Genomic DNA, 20,994 nt, shown 5'->3' on the forward strand with positions numbered 1-20,994 from the left:
TTTTTTTTTTTTTTTTTTTTTTTGCTGAGGGAGGGGGTAATGGAGATTGAGCCCAGGCTTGCTTTATTGTGAGCACTATCTCCAGGCCTTTTTATGTTTTGTTTTGAGACAGTCTCCCTAAGTTTGAGGCCCAGGCTGGCCTCAAACTTGAAATTCTCCTGCCTCAGCATCCCGAGTCACTGGGATTATAGGTGTGCACCACTGTGCCCATCTTGGTCATTCTTGTCCACTGAATCATTGTATGGCTTTATTCCATTCAGGAATATTTGAGGGTGAGAGGGAAAGACAGGATCACTAAATATTTAAGTATTCACAAATTGCTAGGATGTGTTAGTTGTTTGTTTCTGTTTACTTCTTTAGGTTTTTACTTATTAAATTAATTCAATTAATTCATTTCGGCAAATCAGGGACTTAGTAAAGGGTGTAACACACAGCCAACAAGATAATTTGTCAATTGTCTCAAATTGTATACTTTGTTCTTTTTGTGTATTATTCTCTGCACTGTTTTGCACACTTAAGACGTTGACCAGACCTGGCTATTTATTGGGCTTTCTTCAGTGGGAGGTGAATCTGAAAAAAATGTTGTACAAAAACTTTCTATCTCTTTTGGCGAAAATTGGCTTTAATATCCTCTTAGGTAATTAATTATTATTACTATATATTTTTTTGGACAGATTCTGGAAGAGAACTTGTCATTACAGACCCAGTTATCAAGAACCGAGAGCTCTTCATTTCTGATTATGTTGACACATACCATGCTGCTGCCCTTAGGTAAGTACTGGAGGTCTCCCATTATCTCTTTTGATGACCATTACTATTAGTCAGACAACTCTTAGTAAATGGTCTCAGTAAGCTAACACTTTAAGTAATTGAGATTTCAGAGGTTGCCAGTGACTTCATTAATCTGACTTAAATCCCTCTATATTTTTGTTCTAATTTATTTTTTTATACCCTTGCTCTTTTATTGTATCTTTAGCTCCTTGAAATTGAATATTCTGATATTATTTGATATTGAAGGTAAAATGTTCTGATTGTCTGCAGTTTACTTTCTAATGATTGATTCCCTACCACTATAAAAAATGAAAAAATGAGTGAAGCAAATATGGCAGTACACTAATTAATTTTCTCAGCAGAATTTATAGAGATTTTCATTCAGCTATTATTTCCATTTTATGTATATTGGAAAAATTTCCTACCAAAAAGTTTGGTGTAGGGGGTAGGGAAAATATATTGAAGATTTTATTTTGAGACAAAAATAAATAGTCTTAATATCTTAGGTAATTTAGCAAAAAAGTGCCCATGATCCTCTTCCTGTATATTTAATATCCTAATCAAGAATACACCCATATGTCTAGATACATTTTGCATATACATGGCAGACTTTGGACTTCTTTGGTAGCATAAGAAGTACAACTACTAATATTCTTAAAGTCCCTTCCTTGCTGAAAATAATAATAGTGCAGTAAAAGAACTATTTTCTTTGTTAAGGAATATGAGTTTTAAAAAACTAACTGGGATTTGCCAGCTTTTAGCTTCACTACAGTGGGGTAATTTCTGTTTTACAGTGCTCTCAAGGTATTCAGTAAAACATCTAAAATCTCTTGTGCACAGCTACACAGTTAAGGCCAGTTACTTCAAGGCAAATTAGGGCAGAACTTTTCGGACCAGATATATTTCACATGGCCTCTGCCTCAGCTATTCAGCTCAGCTATTCTAGCACAAAAGCCATAAGCAATATCCACATAAATGAGGTGGCTATATTTCAATAAAACTTTATCTATGGATACTAAAATTTGAGTTTCATTTAATTTTTCACATCAGGAAATACCATGTTTCTTTGATTTCTTTTTTCAGCCATTTAGAAATGTGAAAACTATTCTTTCAGACCATATGAAAACAGGTGGTAGGCCAGACTTTGCTTGCTGGCCAGCAGTTTGTTGACCCTTGTGATAGGGGAAGGAGTAGTTGTAGTTAGATTTGACTTCTAACAGGACTTTAGATTAATATATTTAGAGAATTCCTGTGGTGGTTTTTGAACTTTTTCTAAATCCATACAAGCTTTTTTATTTCTTTGGGAGGTAGCTTTCCATTCTTAAGCCTGTTTGCTGAACAAAGCAAGTTAATAGAAGGTTGGCTTGATTGATGGAACAGTTAGATTGTTAGCAAAGATAGGTAACAAAGCTCTTATCTGGCCCTCCCCTCCCCTCCCCTCCCCTCCCTTCCTGAGGTAAATGATGTTAAGGGATTTAGATATGTAACTCTTACTATTCAACCTATTTTGACATAATTGCATAAAATGGATACATATGAGTATTTATCAATGCTGGTCAGATTTGTAGAGTAATATTCATTTTATTGTAGCATTTTTAGAAGAGCCATTTATCTCATCTAATTCCAGCTGGATCCAGATAAATTTATTCTAAGTAGGTTTACACTCAGATACCTTCTGAATATCTGTAATGGAAGCACTGTCCTTACATTGGCCCACTGCAGCAGACACTAGAGATTCTTTTTCCTGGGTTTGATTTTTTCCCCCTTCCTGTGGCACTTTCTTTGAAGTTGTCATGAAAAGTGGTAGCTCTGTTATAAAATTTTCATCTTGTTTTGTTACCTTCAGAAGAAAGCCTCTCTTTGCCACTTTGTCAACTGGATTAAAAAAAAAAATTTTTTTTTTTTTTTTTTTTTTTTAGTTATTGATGGACATGATACCTTTATTTAATTTATTTATTTTTATGTGGCGCTGAGGATGGAACCCAGGCCTCACACATGTGTGGCGAGCACTCTACCACTGAGCCACAACTCCAGCTCCTCAACTGGATTTTTTTTCCAGATAAAAAGGTGATAAGGTACTCAACAATCTGGCTAGTAGATTCTTAGTAATACTTGTTGATGCGTGGGCTTGACTGGCATCTGTTCCTCACACTTGGTTCTTACTGCTGCATGGCAATCCCATCACTTTTTCAGCAGTAGTGTGCTCCCCATGAGAGGAGCTTTGGCTGGCCCTTCACCTCCCCTCCAAGAAAACAGAATGGAATGGCAATGCCCCCAGGAATGTCTGTCATCCCTTTTCTCCTCACCAAGGTTAGATTACTTTAACTTAAACCTGTGTTGGGGGTGATTTGAGTATTAAGATTCAACCTTTTTTTCCCCAATTTTGCTTTTTTTTTTTTTTTAAAATATTTATTTATTTATTTTTAGTTCTCTGCAGACACAACATCTCTGTTTATATGTGGTGCTGAGGGTCGAACCCGGGCCGCACGCATGCCAGGCGAGCGCGCTACCGCTTGAGCCACATCTCCAGCCCCCAATTTTGCTTTTCACAGTTTACTCACCAAAATTAGTTCTTTCTTTCTTCACACACATATAAACCAATACTGCCAAAAATAAATAAGTAGTGTGTGGACACACATAAGGGGTGGAAGGAATGTAATGGGGAAACCACAAGGACAAAGGAAAAGGTTGATAACACTGGGCTGATCACCCTTCTCTTCAAGTGTCAGAGGCTCAGTTCTATGGATTTATTTGGGCTCAGAGTAACTCTTGAGGGGCTCTGGCCATTCCATTCACTGGGGAGGTAACAGGTACACCTTTTTCTTTCAAGTTCTTACTAAAGTTGGGTTATAAAGGAGGAGTGAAAGCTTTTTCCTTTAGTCATCATCATCAAAAGGAAAACAAAATCCTTTGTGTCCTCTATGTGAATTGTGAGGCTAAAGCTTTTCCTTACCAAAACTAAACTATCCGCTTCTTCCAGTGCATTCTTACGTATTCATTTCTAGAAGTGACTGTGGACCTCTGTGGTTGTAGTGATATGTGATGAGGCAGCCTGAGCTGGCCCTCATCTACCTTTCAGCAAAGTTCCTACAGCTGCTTACTTTCATAGTTCATTACACTACACTTACCAGTAGCTACCATTAGTAAAGCTAGCATTAAAAAAAAAATTTTTTTTTTTTTTGTAGTTGTAGGTGGACAGAATGCTTTTATTTGCTTATTTTTATGTGGTGCTAAGGATCTAATTCAGTGCTTCACACATGCTAGCCAAGCACTTTACCACTGAGCTACAACCTCAGCCACAAAGCTAGCATCTTGAGTAGAATATTTCTTATGTTCTGCTTATTCCCAGGTAAGTATTTTTGGCCAATCTTGTGGTGTAATGGGGGAAAAAATGCTTGATTGAAATTAGAAGACTTTAGTTTGAATTGTGACTCAACCACATAGCTTTGTGACCAGTGTAAAGTTTGTTAACCTTTGAATTATCATTTTGATAAACCTGTTTAAGGTGGCATGTCTGAGTCACAGCATCCTGAACCAAACACATACCTTCTGATTTAATACTCACTGCATCAGGTGTGTGGAGGCCCCTCACAGAGCAGCTCATACTCAGAAACTCTCTTAGTATTCTCTTTCACAGTACTCTGCTCATTGAATCTGGGTTTGTGAAAGTGTAAAAGGAAGAAAATTAAAAGTGAAATTAATTTTGTGCTGAGTTAGTGAAGATGTGAGAACTCAGCATCCACTGATTTTGTTTTTTGGTGACCTGTTGGTTGTTGGATGAGTTCATTGAGTTTTCAGATTACTTTAGGTGTGTCTCCAGATGATGTCATCTGGAGATTCTCCGAAAATGGACAGACAAACCTCAAAACTTGCAGTTTGTTTGCCATGTCACTAATTTCCCCCTGTGGATAATGTTTTGTTGGTGATCCAGGGATCTGAGGCAGTTGCTTTGCAGTGGGACTAAAATTTTTTAGCCTCAGGTTTACTATCTGCTTCTTCCAGTGCATTCTTAAGTATTGGTTGTGTGGACAAACAGTACAGGAGATCAGCAGTGGCTTGTGGGTGGCAGGCTGCTTTCCAGCTTTCTGATTATGTGCTGCCTACTTCAAGTAGCCAGGAGGAAGAAGTCCTAGGGTAGGTCAGGCTACAGGTAATCACCTTACCTGTGATTCATACAATAGGAAGATGTCTTAGGGTGAGTTTTCTAGAAGCCCAGGGCCAAGACACCCTAAAAAACTATTTTGGGTTTCTAATCTCCTTATTAAATCCTGAATTAATTCATCTCCTATCTTGTTATGGGCAAATAGGAAAAATATATATGTGTGCGTGTGTCCCAAATACATATAAATATATATAAATACCTTATCTATATTAAACCTACGTTTATCATAATATTATAAATACCTTATCTATATTAAACCCACATTTATCATAATATTATATATTATGCATTATGTATATTATATATGTATTACATATATACAGTCCCTTAAAATGTGTGTATATTTAGGAATTTAAACAGATTAATTACATCTGTGGACTATTCTTCAACCATTTTTTGCCTGTTAAAAATGTACTTTAGTTCCTGTGAGTTCTTAGGAGTTTCATGGTGTCACCAAGCTCTTAGTTTTGTAGCTTAGGACTTATTTTCTGGCTTTACTCTACAGTTGTTTTATATGTGATTTTGTTTTTTTTTGTTTTTTTTTTTTTTTTGGTAACAGGGATTGAACTCGGGAGCACTCAACCACTGGGCCACATCCCCAGCCCTGTTTTGTAGTTTTATTTAGAGACAGGATCTTACTGAGTTGTTTAGTGCCTTGCAGTTGCTGAGGCTGGCTTTGAACTCGCAATTCTCCTGTCTCAGCGTCCCAAGCCACTGGGATTACAGGCGTGTGCCACCACACCCTGTTTATGCGAAATAATTTTCACTGTGTTGTCTTCACATGCTTAGTGCTTCACTGTTACCACATTCTGTTCTGTCAGTTCATTTATCCATTCATTATTTAACCACCTTATTGTCCTACTGGCCGATTGAGGGTTATCTGTCAGGTGCTGGGAACATGAAAAAGATACTCTGTATGTCCTTGGATACTTCAGAGTCATTAAAAAAATTATTTGGAGCTACTTTTTGACACAGAGAAAAGGTACAAGTACTGACTTTTTCATGTATTCTCTCTTAAACTCTCACAATGGGAGCATCTTCTTTTAATTATGGTGCAATGATGAGAACCAGGGAACTGACTTTAATGCAACCCATTGAACTAAGGATTTTCTTTCAATTTCAACAGTATGCTTTTTGTTGTTGTTCTTGTCTTGGGGTCATATTTGGCATCCCACATTGCTCTGCATTCTGTAATGATTCCCTAGTTCATTCTTGTCTGTCATGATATAATCTTGATTTTTTTTTTTTTTTTCCTGTACTGGGGATTGAACTCTGGAGTACTTAACCAATGAGCCACATCCCAAGCCGTTTTTTGTATTTTATTTAGAGACAGGGTCTCACTGAGTTGCTTAGGGCCCCGCCAAATTGCTGAGGTTGGCTTTTAACTTTTGATACTCTTGCCTCCCAAGCCACTGGGATTACAGGTTTGTGCTGCCATACCTGGCCAACCTTGATACTTTTTAAGTAAAGAGTATGGATTAATTATTTTGCCACACATTCCTCAGTTTAAGACAAATTGGTGTTTTCACACAGTTGCATTGAAGATAACACATTTTTTGCAAGAATACTACAGAAATAGTGTGTCTGAGCTGGGGATGTGGCTCAGTGGGTCCCTGGTACCAAAAAAAGAAAAAGGGGCCGGGCTCCCAGTAGCCCTCCTCCTTTCAAAGATAGCATGCATCACTTCCCTGGTCCCTAGTGCTGTCTTAGGGACCAGGGCTTTCACACAAGGGCCTTTGAGGGTCAGACTATGTAGCAGGAGCTGAGTAATTTACTCCCTGGTTTATCTTTTCTGCATTTTCTTTTCCCAGATGTGCAAATACATTTTCTTAGGATCCCCTCTCTCATAAAGGGCAAAATGCTATTGAAATCCTTTGTCCTTTGCATTGTTCACTTTGACAGTATGTTTTGGGAATTGCTCATATCAGTTCTTAGAGATCTCACTCATTCTAACATGTACAGTACTCCTTACATGAGATGGATTTCTTATGGTTTATTCCTTTGTTTTCCTGTGTATAGGTATTTAGGTGGTTTGTAAATTTTGCCGACGTAAGTGATGCTTCAGTGAATATTCCGTGCAAACATATTTTCTTATTGACTGTGCATATCTTCAGGGTAAATTTTATAGTAGTGGGATTGCTGTGTGGAATGGTTTATGTATATGTGGTTTGTTAACTATTACCAAATTTCTCACCAGAAGGTATGTACCAATTTGCATTTCCTCTGATGATGTACAAAACTGCTTATTTTCTCAACATTCGTTTTATTTAAAAAAATTTTACACCAGATCTAGTATCACATGATTGTAATCCTAATGACTTAGGAGGCTGAAGCAGGAGGATCACAAGTTCAAAGACCAGCCTCAGCATGGCAGTGAGGCCCTATGCAACTTAGGGTCTCAAATTAAAAAAAAAAAAGCGGGGGGCGGTGGGGGGAGCTGACGGCTGGCGACGTGGCTTAATGGTTAAGCACCTCTTGGTTCAACCCCAAGTACCAATGAATAAATAAAAATAATTAGTGTGTGTGTATATATTTGAATAAACACTTATATACACTACTGTCTATCAGGTTAGAAGTGTATTGGTAGTTTTGTTTTACTTTATTTCACAGTGATTTTGAATATGATCAGTCTTTTCTGTTGGGTTTTTGTCTTTCATTTTTAAAAAGTTCTTTATATGTCTGGTGTATATTATATATATGACACATTTTCTTCAACCAGCGCCAGTTTTCTTTTGATTTTGATTAGGTTTTTTTTTAAATGAACAACACTTTTATTTAATCAGATGAATCAGTCTTTTCTTTTATGAATGCCTCTGGAATTTAAGCCATATTTAAAAAGTTTTTTCCTATAACATATTTAAGGAAGAATTGTACTCAGTTGTCCCAGCACCATTAGTCAAGTTTATTTTTAATTTTTTTCCCATACTGGGAATTAAACCCAGACATACCCTACCACTGAGCCACATCCCCAGCCTTTTTAATTTTAAATTTTGCAACAGGGTTTCACTCAGTTGCTTAGAGCCTCTGTATGTTTCTGAGGCTGGCCTCACACCTGCAATAACTCCTGCCTCAGCCTCTGAAGTCATTGGGATTACAGGCGTGTGCCACCACATCCACTTATTTGTCTTTAGCCTAATAGATTGAAATACCAGCTCTGTCTGAATTATTTTCCATATATAATCTGGATTTTCTTTTCTTTCCTTTTTCTTTTTTGTTTTATTATTCCATTGTCTATTTATATGCTTGCACTATATTCCTTTAACTAAAGAAGCCTTATAGTATGATTTAATATCTGATATAGTTCCCCTGTTGTTTAGTTATTTGTTTTTCCATGTGATCCTTAGTGTTATTGCAGTCCATAATAGTGTGTTAGCATTAGTGGTGGGATTGTATTCAGTTTATTAATGAGGTTATGGAGAGGTACGGTGTTTGGTTTTCCTATTTAAGAGCAAATTGTGTTTTTCCGTAAGTCCTGCTGACTTTTGTGCCTTCTAGGAATGTTTGAAATTTTTCTTCATATAGGATATTACACATTTTGATTACTTTCTTCCTAAGCACTTATCTCAGACATATATTAATATATTAACCCTTAATAATAGACAATGTACATTCTTTTTTCTGCAGTACAATAGAGAAAATATCTGGTAATAATGCAATAAGCCTATAGTTTATTTACTATGAGCAAGACTGTTTCACCTGGAAATTTTCCAGTAGCTCCTGGGTGTAAGAGGAAATACAAGCTGAAATTAAGGAAGTTAAAAAACTTAATGTTGTATTGAATACAGCGGTGATCAGAGGGAAATTATTTGCATCAAACACATCAAAAAAATTGAAAAAATTTTAAATGAATGAAATTCCAAGATTAAATTATAAAAACAACAATGGAGTCAAAACAATGCAGTGTTTTTTGCTGAATGTGTGTAGAGCAGATGCATAAGTCAATTATATTTGAAAAGTGAGAAGGCAGAAGGGACCTAAGTGAAAGATTTCTAGAACTGATAAGAATGGATACTAGTGGATGTTACAAGTTATGTGTATACATTGTTATACTTAGAGCAAGCTTTAGGAAAACTATGCCAAGTATGTGCTCAAAAACAGTAAATATAAATCAAGATGGGATTCTGAAAAAAGTACCCCACAGGAGGACTACAAGGAAGAATGCAAAACTGAGGAAGTAAATTTTTTAAAAATTCTGTACCTGTTTCTAATCCCAGTGGCTCAGGATATCTAGACAAGATAGTGATTTCCTCAGTATTTTTCCTCATTTGTTTTCATGGTCAGGTAAGAGTACAGAAATACCTCTACCATGAGCATTCCGTGTGTGCTGGCATGTTCTTCACAAGTTTTTTGGGGGTTCGCCTGTGCTAGGATGTTCGAAAACTCTTAATTATTGGTGGCTTGTGGGAGTGAATATCTAGGTCATTGTTCCCATTTGCACTGCCTCCTTGCATGGTGAAATTATCTTCATGTCCTTCATTGTCACATGGCCCGCTCTGCCTGCCAGAGGACTCCTCCAGTAGCACAGTACCTATGGCATCTTCTGTACTGGTGAATGTCAGGGTACTGGTTTGAAGGGCTTCCCTGTCTTTAGTTATGTTGCTGTTGACAGTGAAGCATTGCTTTAGGTGGGGAGAAGGCAGAACCTTATAACCTCTGGGACAGATGTTTCAGCAAGGTGGGGGGAGCAGTTTTCTCTTAACAGTCCCACCTTATCCATTCCATGAAACAACATTTAAGTTATATCCTGCTTTTGATAGAGAAGAGGACTCAGGAGTGAAAAACAAAATGCAAAGTTTAAAATGGTACCTATACTACATGCACACCTATGCACATATTTCTAAATGTTTGCATTGCTTTCCAGAAAGGTGATATGAAGCAGGCACTTTGCCACTGAGTTACATCCCAACCCACCATTTGTTTTTATTTTCATGTGGATGGACACTTGAGTTCTTTTTCAGGTACTGTGAATGAAGCTGTTCTAAATAACAGCAGTAAGAGAAAAGTACAATAAGGGGAATAAAGATAAAAGGAGAAATTAAAGGGGAAATGGCATTAGAGGTAATTAATCAAATCCTGTTTTTAAAAATTCTAATGTCTCATTTAAAAATACATATATGAACAACTGGAATTTTTTCAAAGAGAGCATGTTGGTTCAGTGTCACAGACTCTGAATATCCTATGCCATAAGAATATATCTTAGGGAAGAAATCATATGATTTTCTCCAAAGCTAGGGTTTTGATTTGATTAAAGCTAGTATCATAATTAATGGGAACACGTAAGAGATTTCCAGTGAGATCAGAAACTAAATAACAGTGTTTACTCTTTTTATTACTTTCTGTATTGTACCAGAGGTATAGTGCAGTTAGAAGCATAAGAAAGGTAAAGAAGAAGTAAAACTGTGTTTCTTTGCAAATAGCATACTTGGAAAGACTTAAAGAATGAATGGTGAAACTGTGAACCTGGTGTGGCGGCTGAGAAGGAAGAATCACTTAAGCCCGCAAATCTACACCTGCTTGAGCAATATTGCGAGACCCTGTCTCAGAAACAAAACAAAACAAAACAACCAAACCAAAAACCAAAACCAAAATCAAAACAAACCTATATAATATAATAATGAAAGAATTCAGTTGAGTTGCAGGATATAAAGTAAACATACAAAGAGCAGAAACATTCAAGACACAAACAGTAAGCAAATAGAGGACATAATGGTAGAGAAAAACCCCATTGGTTGCAGTTTCATAGCCATTTATCAGATGACATGCTTCAATTCCTAATGTTTGACTTTTCCTAGCTAGTTATTTTGCCCTCCCCAGGAAACATTTGACAATGTCTTGAGACATTTTTGATTGTTAAAATATGTATGTGAGGGGCTAGGGTTGTGGTTCAGTGGTGGAGCGCTTGCCTGCCATGTGTGATTCGATCCTCAGCACCACATAAAAATAAAGAAAATAAAGGTATTGGGCCCACCTACAACTTAAAAAAAAAATGTATGTGATTATGCTGCTGGGTGGGGGACCCAGGGATGTAGCTAAATGTCCTAGTATTCATGGGAGTGCCCCTGACAGTATTAGTCAGCAACACTGAAATTGATAAAAGAATTGTTTTCTTTGATATTGAACAGTGATGGTAATAATAACTTATTCTTCATAGCATCGTAGTATGTAGAGTTTCATAGACTTTCTTTTTTTGTGGGGGAGTACTGGGGATTGAACTTGGGGCACTCGACCACTGAACCACGTCCCCAGCCCTATTTTGTATTTAATTTAGAGACAGGGTTTCACTGAATTGCTTAGTGCCTTGCCATTGCTGAGGCTGGCCTTGAACTCACCCTCCTCCTGCCTCAGCCTCCAGAGCTGGGGTTACAGGCATGCACCACTGGGCTCATAGACTTTCTCTCTGTGATTGTCTTAGTATTGTTCAAGGTAGGTATAATAGGTGTAATTATCCTGTTTAACTGAGAAAGGACTTTATTTGCCTCCTCTAAGCTCCAGTGTCTAAATCACTTTTGATGGATGGGTAGCTGGTCTCAGGGTGAGCTCACTATTCCATCTCAGTGACCTTACTTGCTGCTGCTTTTCCAGAAGCTTATGTTAGCTTTATTTAAAAATCAGAGGATAGGTTCTGGGCCTGGAAAGCTGACATCTGCTTTGTGTATTCTTTGAATTGACTCTTGATATCTACTTACAGTAGGAATGTTACAGTGCTTCCAGTAAAAATTCCTGGGTGACGGAAATGTTCTATAAATCTGTGCTGTTCGGTAGGAGCACCAGCTATGTGTGGCTATTTAAATTTACATTGATTAAGATTAAGTAAAATTTAAAATTCATTTCCTCTAAATTTTATTAAATTCTAAGTGCCTAGTCACCCTGAATTGTTTTCTCCTCTGTAGTTAAAGGAACTTTAATAAGCCAACAATGTCATTATTTAATTTAAAAAATGGAGGTGGTTTGAGCCATTCTTAGCCTCTGTTCATTACTGAGGCTTTGGTCATAATTAAGTCCTTGGGGAAAGGAAGAGTTTTAAAATTTCTTTGTAGGAAATGAAGGTACCCCCTCTGGTATCCCTCTGCCACTTTTTCTCCCTAGCTGTTGAGTCCGTTGTTAAGGTGCATATGGAGTGGATTCTAGACTCTGTAGACAGCCTGCTGGGGTTGGGGGTTGGGGTGAGCATGGGAGGGGGGGACAGGATGGGAAATCCTGGAGGCTTGCTTTAGATGTTGTTGATGTGAAACAGGGTTTTTTGATCCTCAGATTTCCATCTAATTGCATCACAGGCTTTGGCTTCCACTTGACATTAAAGTTACCTTCTGTGACCACCAAGTGAGTTCAAGTTTTTTCAATCATCTGCCTCCTTGGAAACCTTTATATTACGCACGTGCGTGCGTGCGTGCGTGCGTGTGTGTGTGAGAGAGATATGTGTGTCTGTCTGTTAGTGAAAGTCTGGGCCCTGCTGCATGGTTTAATGTTTCTAGTATCTTTGTGTTGGGTTCTTGGTACCTAAAACATGCTTAAACGATTCTGTCGTATTATAGTTTTTAGCTACAAGGTGGTTTGACTTTTGTTGTCAGTTGAAACTAGAAAGCTTACTGCTGTTTATTGCAATATTTCTGTGGGATAGTGATTTCCAACCTAGAGTCAGTTAACTTTACCTGAACATTTGAGGGGAACTGTTTACATACTGGAGCCCATCTTTATGTAAAAAAGTTCAAATTTATGTTTTAATTTCTAAGTAAGTTTATTTCTTGCATGTTAAAGAAGAAGAAAAATACTGGCGTGAAGCTATATTGCAAAGGAATGTCTGATATGCATTTTAGCTTTAACAGTTTAATATGTAGCATTAAGAAAAGGCCTATTTTGCTTTGATGATTTAGAAAGGTTTTTAGACTGAACTTTCCGTCCATATTTTCCCTATGGTCTTAATCCTCCCCCATTCGTTTCTAATTTGCTTAATATTCTTTTATCACAGTCCTGTCTTCAGTTTATTAATTTTGACTTTATTGCCCACATGATGAAATAAAAACACCTGAGTTAAAAAGTTGTATATTGAAGAAGTCTTGAAATAAGAAAAATATGGAATTTGTAAGAAAAATATGGAATTTGTAACCTTATTCAACAGGTACCATGAATTTAGTCATTTGTTTTCTTCTCTATTTCTCTAGTAGTATTTTGATTTGCAAGGCAATTGAGGAGCTGGGCGTGGTGGCTTCTCAATCCCAGCCACTTGGGAGGCTGAGGCAGGAGGATTGCGAGTTCAAAGCCAGCTTCAGCTATTTAATGAGGCACCAAGCAACTCAGTGAGACCCTGTCTCTAAATAAAATACAAAATAGGGCTGGGGATGTGGCGCAGGTTGAGGGCCCCTGAGTTCAATCCCCGGTACCAAAAAAAAAGAGGGTATTACTAATGTATTTTTTGTCTTTTTCCCCCCAGAGGGAAGTGTAACATCTCCCATTTTTCTGACATATTTGCTGCTAGAGAGTTTAAAGCCCGAGTGGACTCATTTTTCTACATATTAGGCTACAACCCTGAGACAAGGTAAGTGAGTCACTTGTGTCCACTCAGTGAGAACTTTTTTCCTTTTCTCACTTGTGTGTGTGTGTGTGTGTGTGTGTGTGTGTGAGAGAGAGAGAGAGAGAGAACATGCATGTGTGTGTTTATACACCTGAATGTAAACTATGTATTTAATATTTAATGTCTTTGACACCTAAATCAGCTTGTTGCTTTTTCTTTAGTTTTGTTAGGGAAAGGGAAGATGGGAAAATTTGGGTGTTACCTGGGTGGGATTAAAAAATGTAGTTGAGGGCTGGGGCTATGGCTCAGCGGTAACACACTTGCCTGGCATGTGTGTTAACTCATTTGTTTGTTGGTAACTCATTTATTTTGTTCATTCTTCGTAATAAAAATCCCAGGAACACTCACTGAAGTAAGTATCTTTGGTGAGACTACTCTTACAAAACAGAAACTTCCTGTTCCAAACTATTTTGTTAAGATCTATGTAAAAGAATTATGGCTTGTTAAATAAAAAGCAATAGGGTCAAAATAATTTCACAAAAAGAATTTTTGGTTTATGTCTGTAATACTCTTCACATAGCATAAGAGTGTGTTTATACATGTGCCCTGGAAAAATCATGTGACTATATGATTTATTAAGTTTTTTTTTTTTTTTTTTTAAAGACCTGGGCATGATTATGCACCCCGTGAGGCAAGAAGATGGCAAATAAGAGTCTAGCCTGAGCAATTCAGCAAGATCGTATCTCAAAATAAATAACAAAGGGTCTGAATGTGTAGCTCAATGTTAGAGCACTTGCCTAGCAAGTAGGAGGCTATGGGTTCAATTCCCAGTACTGGGAATTGGGTTGGGGAAAAGGTGGAGGGTATTAGCAGGTGGTCAAATAATTCATGCTCTGGATACCCAAGACCTGTTTACAAATGTGAAGATTTAGAAAGAAATAAAAGATTTAGCTTGGCTCAAGGAATTTTACTTTATTATCCATTGGATATAATTGCAAAACAAATATTATTTTAGTGAAAACTTTTTCTAGAAGATGTTGAGAAATGATATACAAAATTTAGAGTATTCTTAGGACAGTCACTGAAGAGTTGATTAAAGGGAGCATGTTTCATTGTGATTGCACAAGGCTGCACAGAGCATCATTGGGGCATAGTATACACTGGTTTTCTGTCTCTTCCTCTCTGTCTTAGACAGCAGCTGTGAGAGTAGGAGGATTATGCTCATCTATTTTTGCTTACCTCTTAAGAATACTTATTTTTTTCTTTATAATACAGTGAAGCTTGAGCTTTTTGTTTTCAAAAGAAGGCCACAGTCTAATGATTAAAAAAAAAAAAAAAAAACTGGTTGATGGAAATATTTCAGAAGTTTCTTTTTAAATTTTGAAATTTTTTTTTTAAATTATTATTATTATTATTATTGTGTGTGTGTGTGTGTGTGTGGTGCTGAGGATTGAACCTAGGGCCTTGTGCATGCAAGGTGAGCACTCTACCAACTGAGCTATAGCCCCAGCCCCAAAATGTTTATTTTATATGTGCATTGTCATGTCATTCTGTTGCCCAGGCGAGTTTCTGTATAGAGACAAATGAGTTGGTGGTTGTCATGTTGTTGTCAGTGCTGTTTGTTATTGTTATTATTTTGGTGCTGGAGATTGAACCCTGGAGCCTTTTACTAGGGTTCGTTTGAGCTACCTCCCTAGTCCTTTTATTTTTGTTTTGAGACGGGATCTTGCTGAGTTGCTGAGGCAGGCCTCCAACTTGTGATCCCCTTGCTTTAGTAGGTAGGATAAGGGATATGCCACTGTGCCTGACTTGGTCGTCATTATTTTAGTGATTCCATACTTATTTAACTGTGATAAATATGTTGCACAAGTTAAGAGTGCATCAGCAATTAACTAAAATAGTTTTTGTCTTTTAAATATTCAGCTCTAAAATTCATAACAATCAAATTTATTTTTTTTACTAGTTTAAGTTGTACATCTGTTTTGTTTTGTTTTATACTGGAAATTGAGATACTTGACCACTGAGTACATCCCTAGCCCTTTTCCTTGAACGCTTATTAAAAGCACTATGTAACTTTTCTCTGTAAGCTAGAGAGGTACACAGATGTCTTTTTTTTTTTTTTTTTTTCATTATGTGTTGCTTGCAGTCTTTCAGGGTGATATTTCTCATCAGGTAGTGTTTATATAGGGTGACACTGAGAGTGCTGGGGGCCAAACCCATGGCCTTCTGCATGCTAACCAGGTGCTCTATCACTGGGCTATATTTCCATCCCTCAATTTTGAAAATGTGGATTAGGTATGCAGTAGAAGCATATTGTTTGTCTCTGTATACAAAAAAAGAACATAATTATGCACTTTTATAAGGTCTGCATCCTGAATCACAATATTTTGAAATTTGTAGTTGCTGTTTGTTCAGTTCTACACTTGTATTCTCTCGTTGCGCTTGTGCTATGTATATTTTAAGTGCTTGAGAGATGTTGGTTGAATTACAATCAGCAAATATTTGAATGTTTACTTACAAATAAAGTTTGAGGCACATCAAACTTCTCACAGTTCAAGAGTCAAGGCCCTTATAGAAATTTGGTACAGGGCTGGAGATGTGGCTCAAGTGGTAACGCGCTCGCCTGGCATGTGCGGGGCACTGGGTTTGATCCTCAGCACCACATAAAATAAAATAAAAAAATAAAGATGTTGTGTCCACCGAAAACTGAAAAATAAATATTAAAAAATATTAAAAAAAAAAAAGAAATTTGGTACAGTGCTGGCATGGTTGGTGCATGTCTTTAATCTGGGGAGTTGGGACTCTGCGGTTGGAAGATTGCAAGTTCAAGGCCACTCTCAGGAACCTAGCAAGAATACACACTCTGGGCATTCTAAGAATCGGGCTGTACATAAATCAGATGGAGGAAATGCAGAAAGTCTTTTCATACTTTGTTAAATCACACACATTCCTGATCTTTTGAACAGCTGTGGATAAATGGGTGTGTATTCTTGTAGGAGTTGCCTGCTTCTGACTTGGTTTCAAGTTTGTGAGGGATGAAGCTGTGTGATGAACTGGTTTCTGATGCAGTTTCCTCCTCACTTTAATGAGTGGGACTAGGGTTGCAGTCCTGGCTACATAGTGCTATGTGCCAGTCCTTGACACCCTGTGCCATTTAGGTAAGTGGAAGTTCATGTGGAAAGGAAATGTCAAGCTGTGTGTGTGTGTGTGTATGTATGTATGTATGTATGTATTTATTTTACTGTGAAATGCTCCTCTGAGATGGCACATGTATTAATAAGACCACTGGAAGTTGAGGGCTAAGAATTCTGTGACTGTGAAGTGATGACTGCTACCTTCCCTTTTAATAATGCAGGAGTTTAACACTAAGTGAGCAGTTGAAACTGAACTTTAAGATGGAATTATTTCTCAGAACAAACTTTCGGATACTAGTTAAAAGTTAATGTACGTATTTTTCTGTAATTTAGTATATCAGCACTAAAATTTTGAATTTTTTTTTCACATTCATTTTCATAGATCCTTTTAAAATCTCAAGAGTTCAGTTCCCCTTTTATTTCTCCCCTAATCTGGTCTTTATATTCCTGAATGATGTGTCTTGTCAGGGACCTGGTCTTTCTGAACTTTTGATCCTGATTATATTACTACTTAGTTGAACTAATGTACTATAGTGTGAATCAAACCAACTGTACTATAGTGTGAATCAAACCAACTGTTCTTTGCTCTGTGATTGTGGTTTATGCCTTTAAAATTTGGGGATAGTAGATTTCTTGATAAGTGCCATAAAATTACTTTAGTATTATTAAGTATAAATTTATATTTCATTTTTACTTTAGAATGCTAATCATTAATATAATAGAGGACCTATGATAATACTTATCCATGATTTCTTCATTCTGAAATCTGAAAGCTCTGAAAATCTAAAACTTTGTATACTAAATATAGCACCCAACTCGTTTGGTGACCAGACCTGGCCTGAAACCATTTGAGGCTATTTCTGTTTTTAATTTAGTATACTTCGTGTGAATGTGCACCAATTTTGTGGTAAAAATATAAATATGATAGTATATTGGTTATAGCTTAGACATTCCTGGGGTGTTACATACTGTGTCATATATTCACATAAAAGTAAAAGTCTAAAAAATTTGGAATCCTGAAAAACCTTTGGTAGACCATTGACCCTCTGGTTGATAATGTTCATAAGGAAGTCTGAGGACCGTGGATTCTCAAGTCTGTCTGGAATATTGATTCTAGAATCCTTTGCAAAATATGCAACATTTGCTAAGTTTCTTCATTGACCATAGTGAAACCTACCTAACAATATTTACTGAGTATATAAACAAGATAATGTGAAATAATATAATTTTTATATTTGGAGTTTTTAATGAAAAATCGGAACCAAAATTGAAAGAAAAATTATTGAAAAATAGATTTGGAGTTTTTATAGCAAATGGTCTTACCTTTGCTAGCACTTTGATTTTGCTGAACTCATCTGTCCTTTTTCCTACCTTCTCCTCTCCTCGGGTCTAGTACTCCACCATGGGCCAGTGCCTTTTTTCCTATACCCCTGGGTGTGTGTCTTCTATTCCTGGGAAAAGGTCCCTTAATGGTGGATAAGTGATGTTTCCATCAGTTTTTATAGTGTAAATGTTTTTAGTTGTAGAAAGAACCTATCTGTGCAGTGTATTCATCTTACTTAGGTGTTCCCATCCCTTCTGTTCAGAAGCATGCATCCTTCACCTGTTGTTCAGTGGGGTCAGTGGGAGGAAGGAGGGATGTGTGGGATTCAGAAGTGGTATAGATGCATCTGGGGTTCACATGACTTCTGGGAAGACTCCAGAAATAGGCCACAGACAGAAACACTTGGGGGCAGCCTGGATGCATATATGCATGTCCCTGTGGGCAGGCGGATGATGATTAGGAACAGCAGTACAGGAATGAGGTCCAGAGTGTAGTCAGCATCAGGAAACAGATATCTAATGTTCCAGAGTATCAGTAGGGGCCTAGGGATGCAGCTCAATGATAGAGCACTTGCTTGGCATTCCTGAGGCCCTGGGTTTGAGATACATTCTGTGTAAAGTAAGGCTTGGTTAGAGGAAACATAGCCCCATTTCTAGAACTGGAACTTAAGAATAAAAGGGACACAGTGGTGTATTTGATTCCTGATCACTAAGTTTAGGGCTCCTTGAGATTCTCTGAGGAGGAGAGCTGTCGCCGTATTCTGAGTTTGGACTGCATGGTAGCTGGGTGTTAGGTGGCTTCAACTTGGGAACCAGAGCACCATGGGCAAAAAGTAGCTAGGCAAGTCACTCATTGCCCAGTGTTTCTGTGCAGCAGAGGCCATGATATACGGATGTGTAGGGCCTGTAAAGGTATTTTTTAGTTTGCTTTAGATATACTTAAATTTTGAATTTGGAATCTTATATACATAAAGAAGAGTCATGAATAGAATATATGTTTTACCCACTCACCACTTGTTAACATTTTGTCCTATTTCCTTTTTTCTTATATATTTTTTGTTACTACCTTTTCAACTTCATTACACATTTACTTTATTATATCTTTTCTTGCCATATTCATCTTTGTGTTTGCCATCTTTGCTTCATCACTTTCTATGTATTTTCCGTTGGTTGTTGTTTGGAGATGGGGTCTTGCTGCATTGCCCAGGCTGGCACTGTCCTCTGGTATGAGTGATCCTCCCGTCTCAGCCTCTCAAAAGTGGCTGGGACTACAGCATGCACCACTATGCCCTGCTGACACACTGTTATTCTTTCCTGAATGATCTGTGAGTGAGCTTCAGACAGCAGCCTTCTCTTCTCCAAATGCTTCAGTATATATTTCCAAGAAGAAGAATGTTCTTAAAATCAGGAAAGTTAACATTGCTGGAGTACCACATGGTCCATATTCAGACTTTGCAAGTTTTTCCAGTAATGGTCTTCTTAGTAATTTTCCCCCTGTGATCCTTCCTGCATCACCTTTTCATTGTTGTGTCTCTTTACTGGGCTTTGCCTGTCTTTATTCTCCTGATGTTTTCTTACCTTTCTATATTTTTCATGACATTGGCTTTTCTGAAGAGTGGGAGCCAGTTTTACCAATGATCTTTTTTTTTTTTTTTTTAATATTTTATTTATTTTTTAGTTTTCGGCGGACACAACATCTTTGTTTGTATGTGGTGCTGAGGATTGAACCCGGGCCGCACGCATGCCAGGCGAGCGCGCTACAGCTTGAGCCACATCCCCAGCCCCCAAATGATCTTTAATTTGAGTTTGTTTGATGTTTTCCCTCATGATTAGTTATGAGTTATGAAATTTTTGCCAAAAAATGGTGATTTTGATTTTGTGTTTCAAGTGTATTTGTTGAGATACAAAATGAAATTGTTGGGTGGCTCTAAACAGATGAGATATACATTGTTTTTGCCTGAGAAGAGCTCCCAGTCTGGGAGACGGGGGACTGCCAGAGGGTTAGGGGAGGTAGAGAGTGGTTGGAATTGTGGGAGACAGGATGTGAAGGAGAGGAGGTCTGGAGAGCCACTGGTGACAGGAAAAAGGGGCCTTTGTCTTGGTGGCCTGTAAAGAATACCTGTGAGATGCCAGTGTAAGGAAAGACAGTGAAGAGGATGTTGATGTTAAGTGGCTGTTACTCCTGGGACCCAGTGTAACAGAGGTTCTGATGAAGTGCCTGTGGTGTTTCCTAGGTATCTATTGAGATGGAATATACAATTTTGAAAATGTAATTTGCTTGACTTGCTGTAAAGTAACTTTCTACTGTGCTTCATGTAATCGTTCCCATGGTTTCTCGGAGTACTGATGAATATATTAAATTATTAGTTTCTAGTGATTTCTCCCAATGAACATTTTCTGTGTGAAAAGGTTTGATAGGGTTTTTTTGTTTTGTTTTATTTTAATGGATCCTTCTGAGAGGAATTCCTTTCTGGTCATATTTATATTACTTGGCTGCCACATTCTAATTCCTTTACTTTTGTTTTCAGAAAGTAATTTTCTTTAGATTATTCCTTATTAAATCCGTTCTGTAGACATGCTTCACAAACCAACAAGGAGAACCTATTTCATGCATTGGGTCAAAAGGAAAACTTATTTAAGTGTATTTGGCATGACTTGTATTTTACAAGTCATGTTTTGAGCAGAGTAAGATTTATTGACTCATGGTCTTAGTTCAGAGCATGGATAGGAGACTGTGGGCATGGACTTGATTCTGTGGTGCTGACTTTTCTTCACATTTCTGGGAAACAGAATTCACACTGCCTTTCCATCCTGTCTTGTTCTTTATGGTTTCTGGGGAGACTGATGATCTTCCTTTTTTTTTTTTTTTTTTTTTTTTTAACTAAGTAATACATAAAATTATTTCTGAGGTTGCAAGTGGAAACTAAGTCTATCTGTAGAGTTTCTTTATAAGGTGGACAGCTCAGTTTGCTGTCTATGGGAGGTGGAGATTGGGAGAGAGGGCATACACTGTGTTTTTAATTAAACTGAGTTTTAATAGAAAAATGTCTCCACTTTGGTGTAGACAGTGAGAGTGCTTTCCTAATGCTCACTAC

General features: G+C 37.4%; 1 protein-coding gene across 1 annotated transcript in view; it reads left to right on the forward strand.

The window, feature by feature from the left end:
* The window catches only part of Rere (arginine-glutamic acid dipeptide repeats), a 294,428-nt gene that overhangs the window by 126,854 nt on the left and 146,580 nt on the right, over positions 1-20,994 (forward strand). The window contains 3 exon segments of the mRNA XM_048783657.1: positions 675-771; positions 2,965-3,081; positions 13,362-13,466. Coding sequence (XP_048639614.1) covers positions 675-771; positions 2,965-3,081; positions 13,362-13,466 — 319 coding nt within the window.

Source organism: Marmota marmota, unplaced genomic scaffold (genome assembly GCF_001458135.2).
Source record: "Marmota marmota marmota unplaced genomic scaffold, marMar, whole genome shotgun sequence".
NCBI classification, from domain to species: domain Eukaryota; kingdom Metazoa; phylum Chordata; class Mammalia; order Rodentia; family Sciuridae; genus Marmota; species Marmota marmota.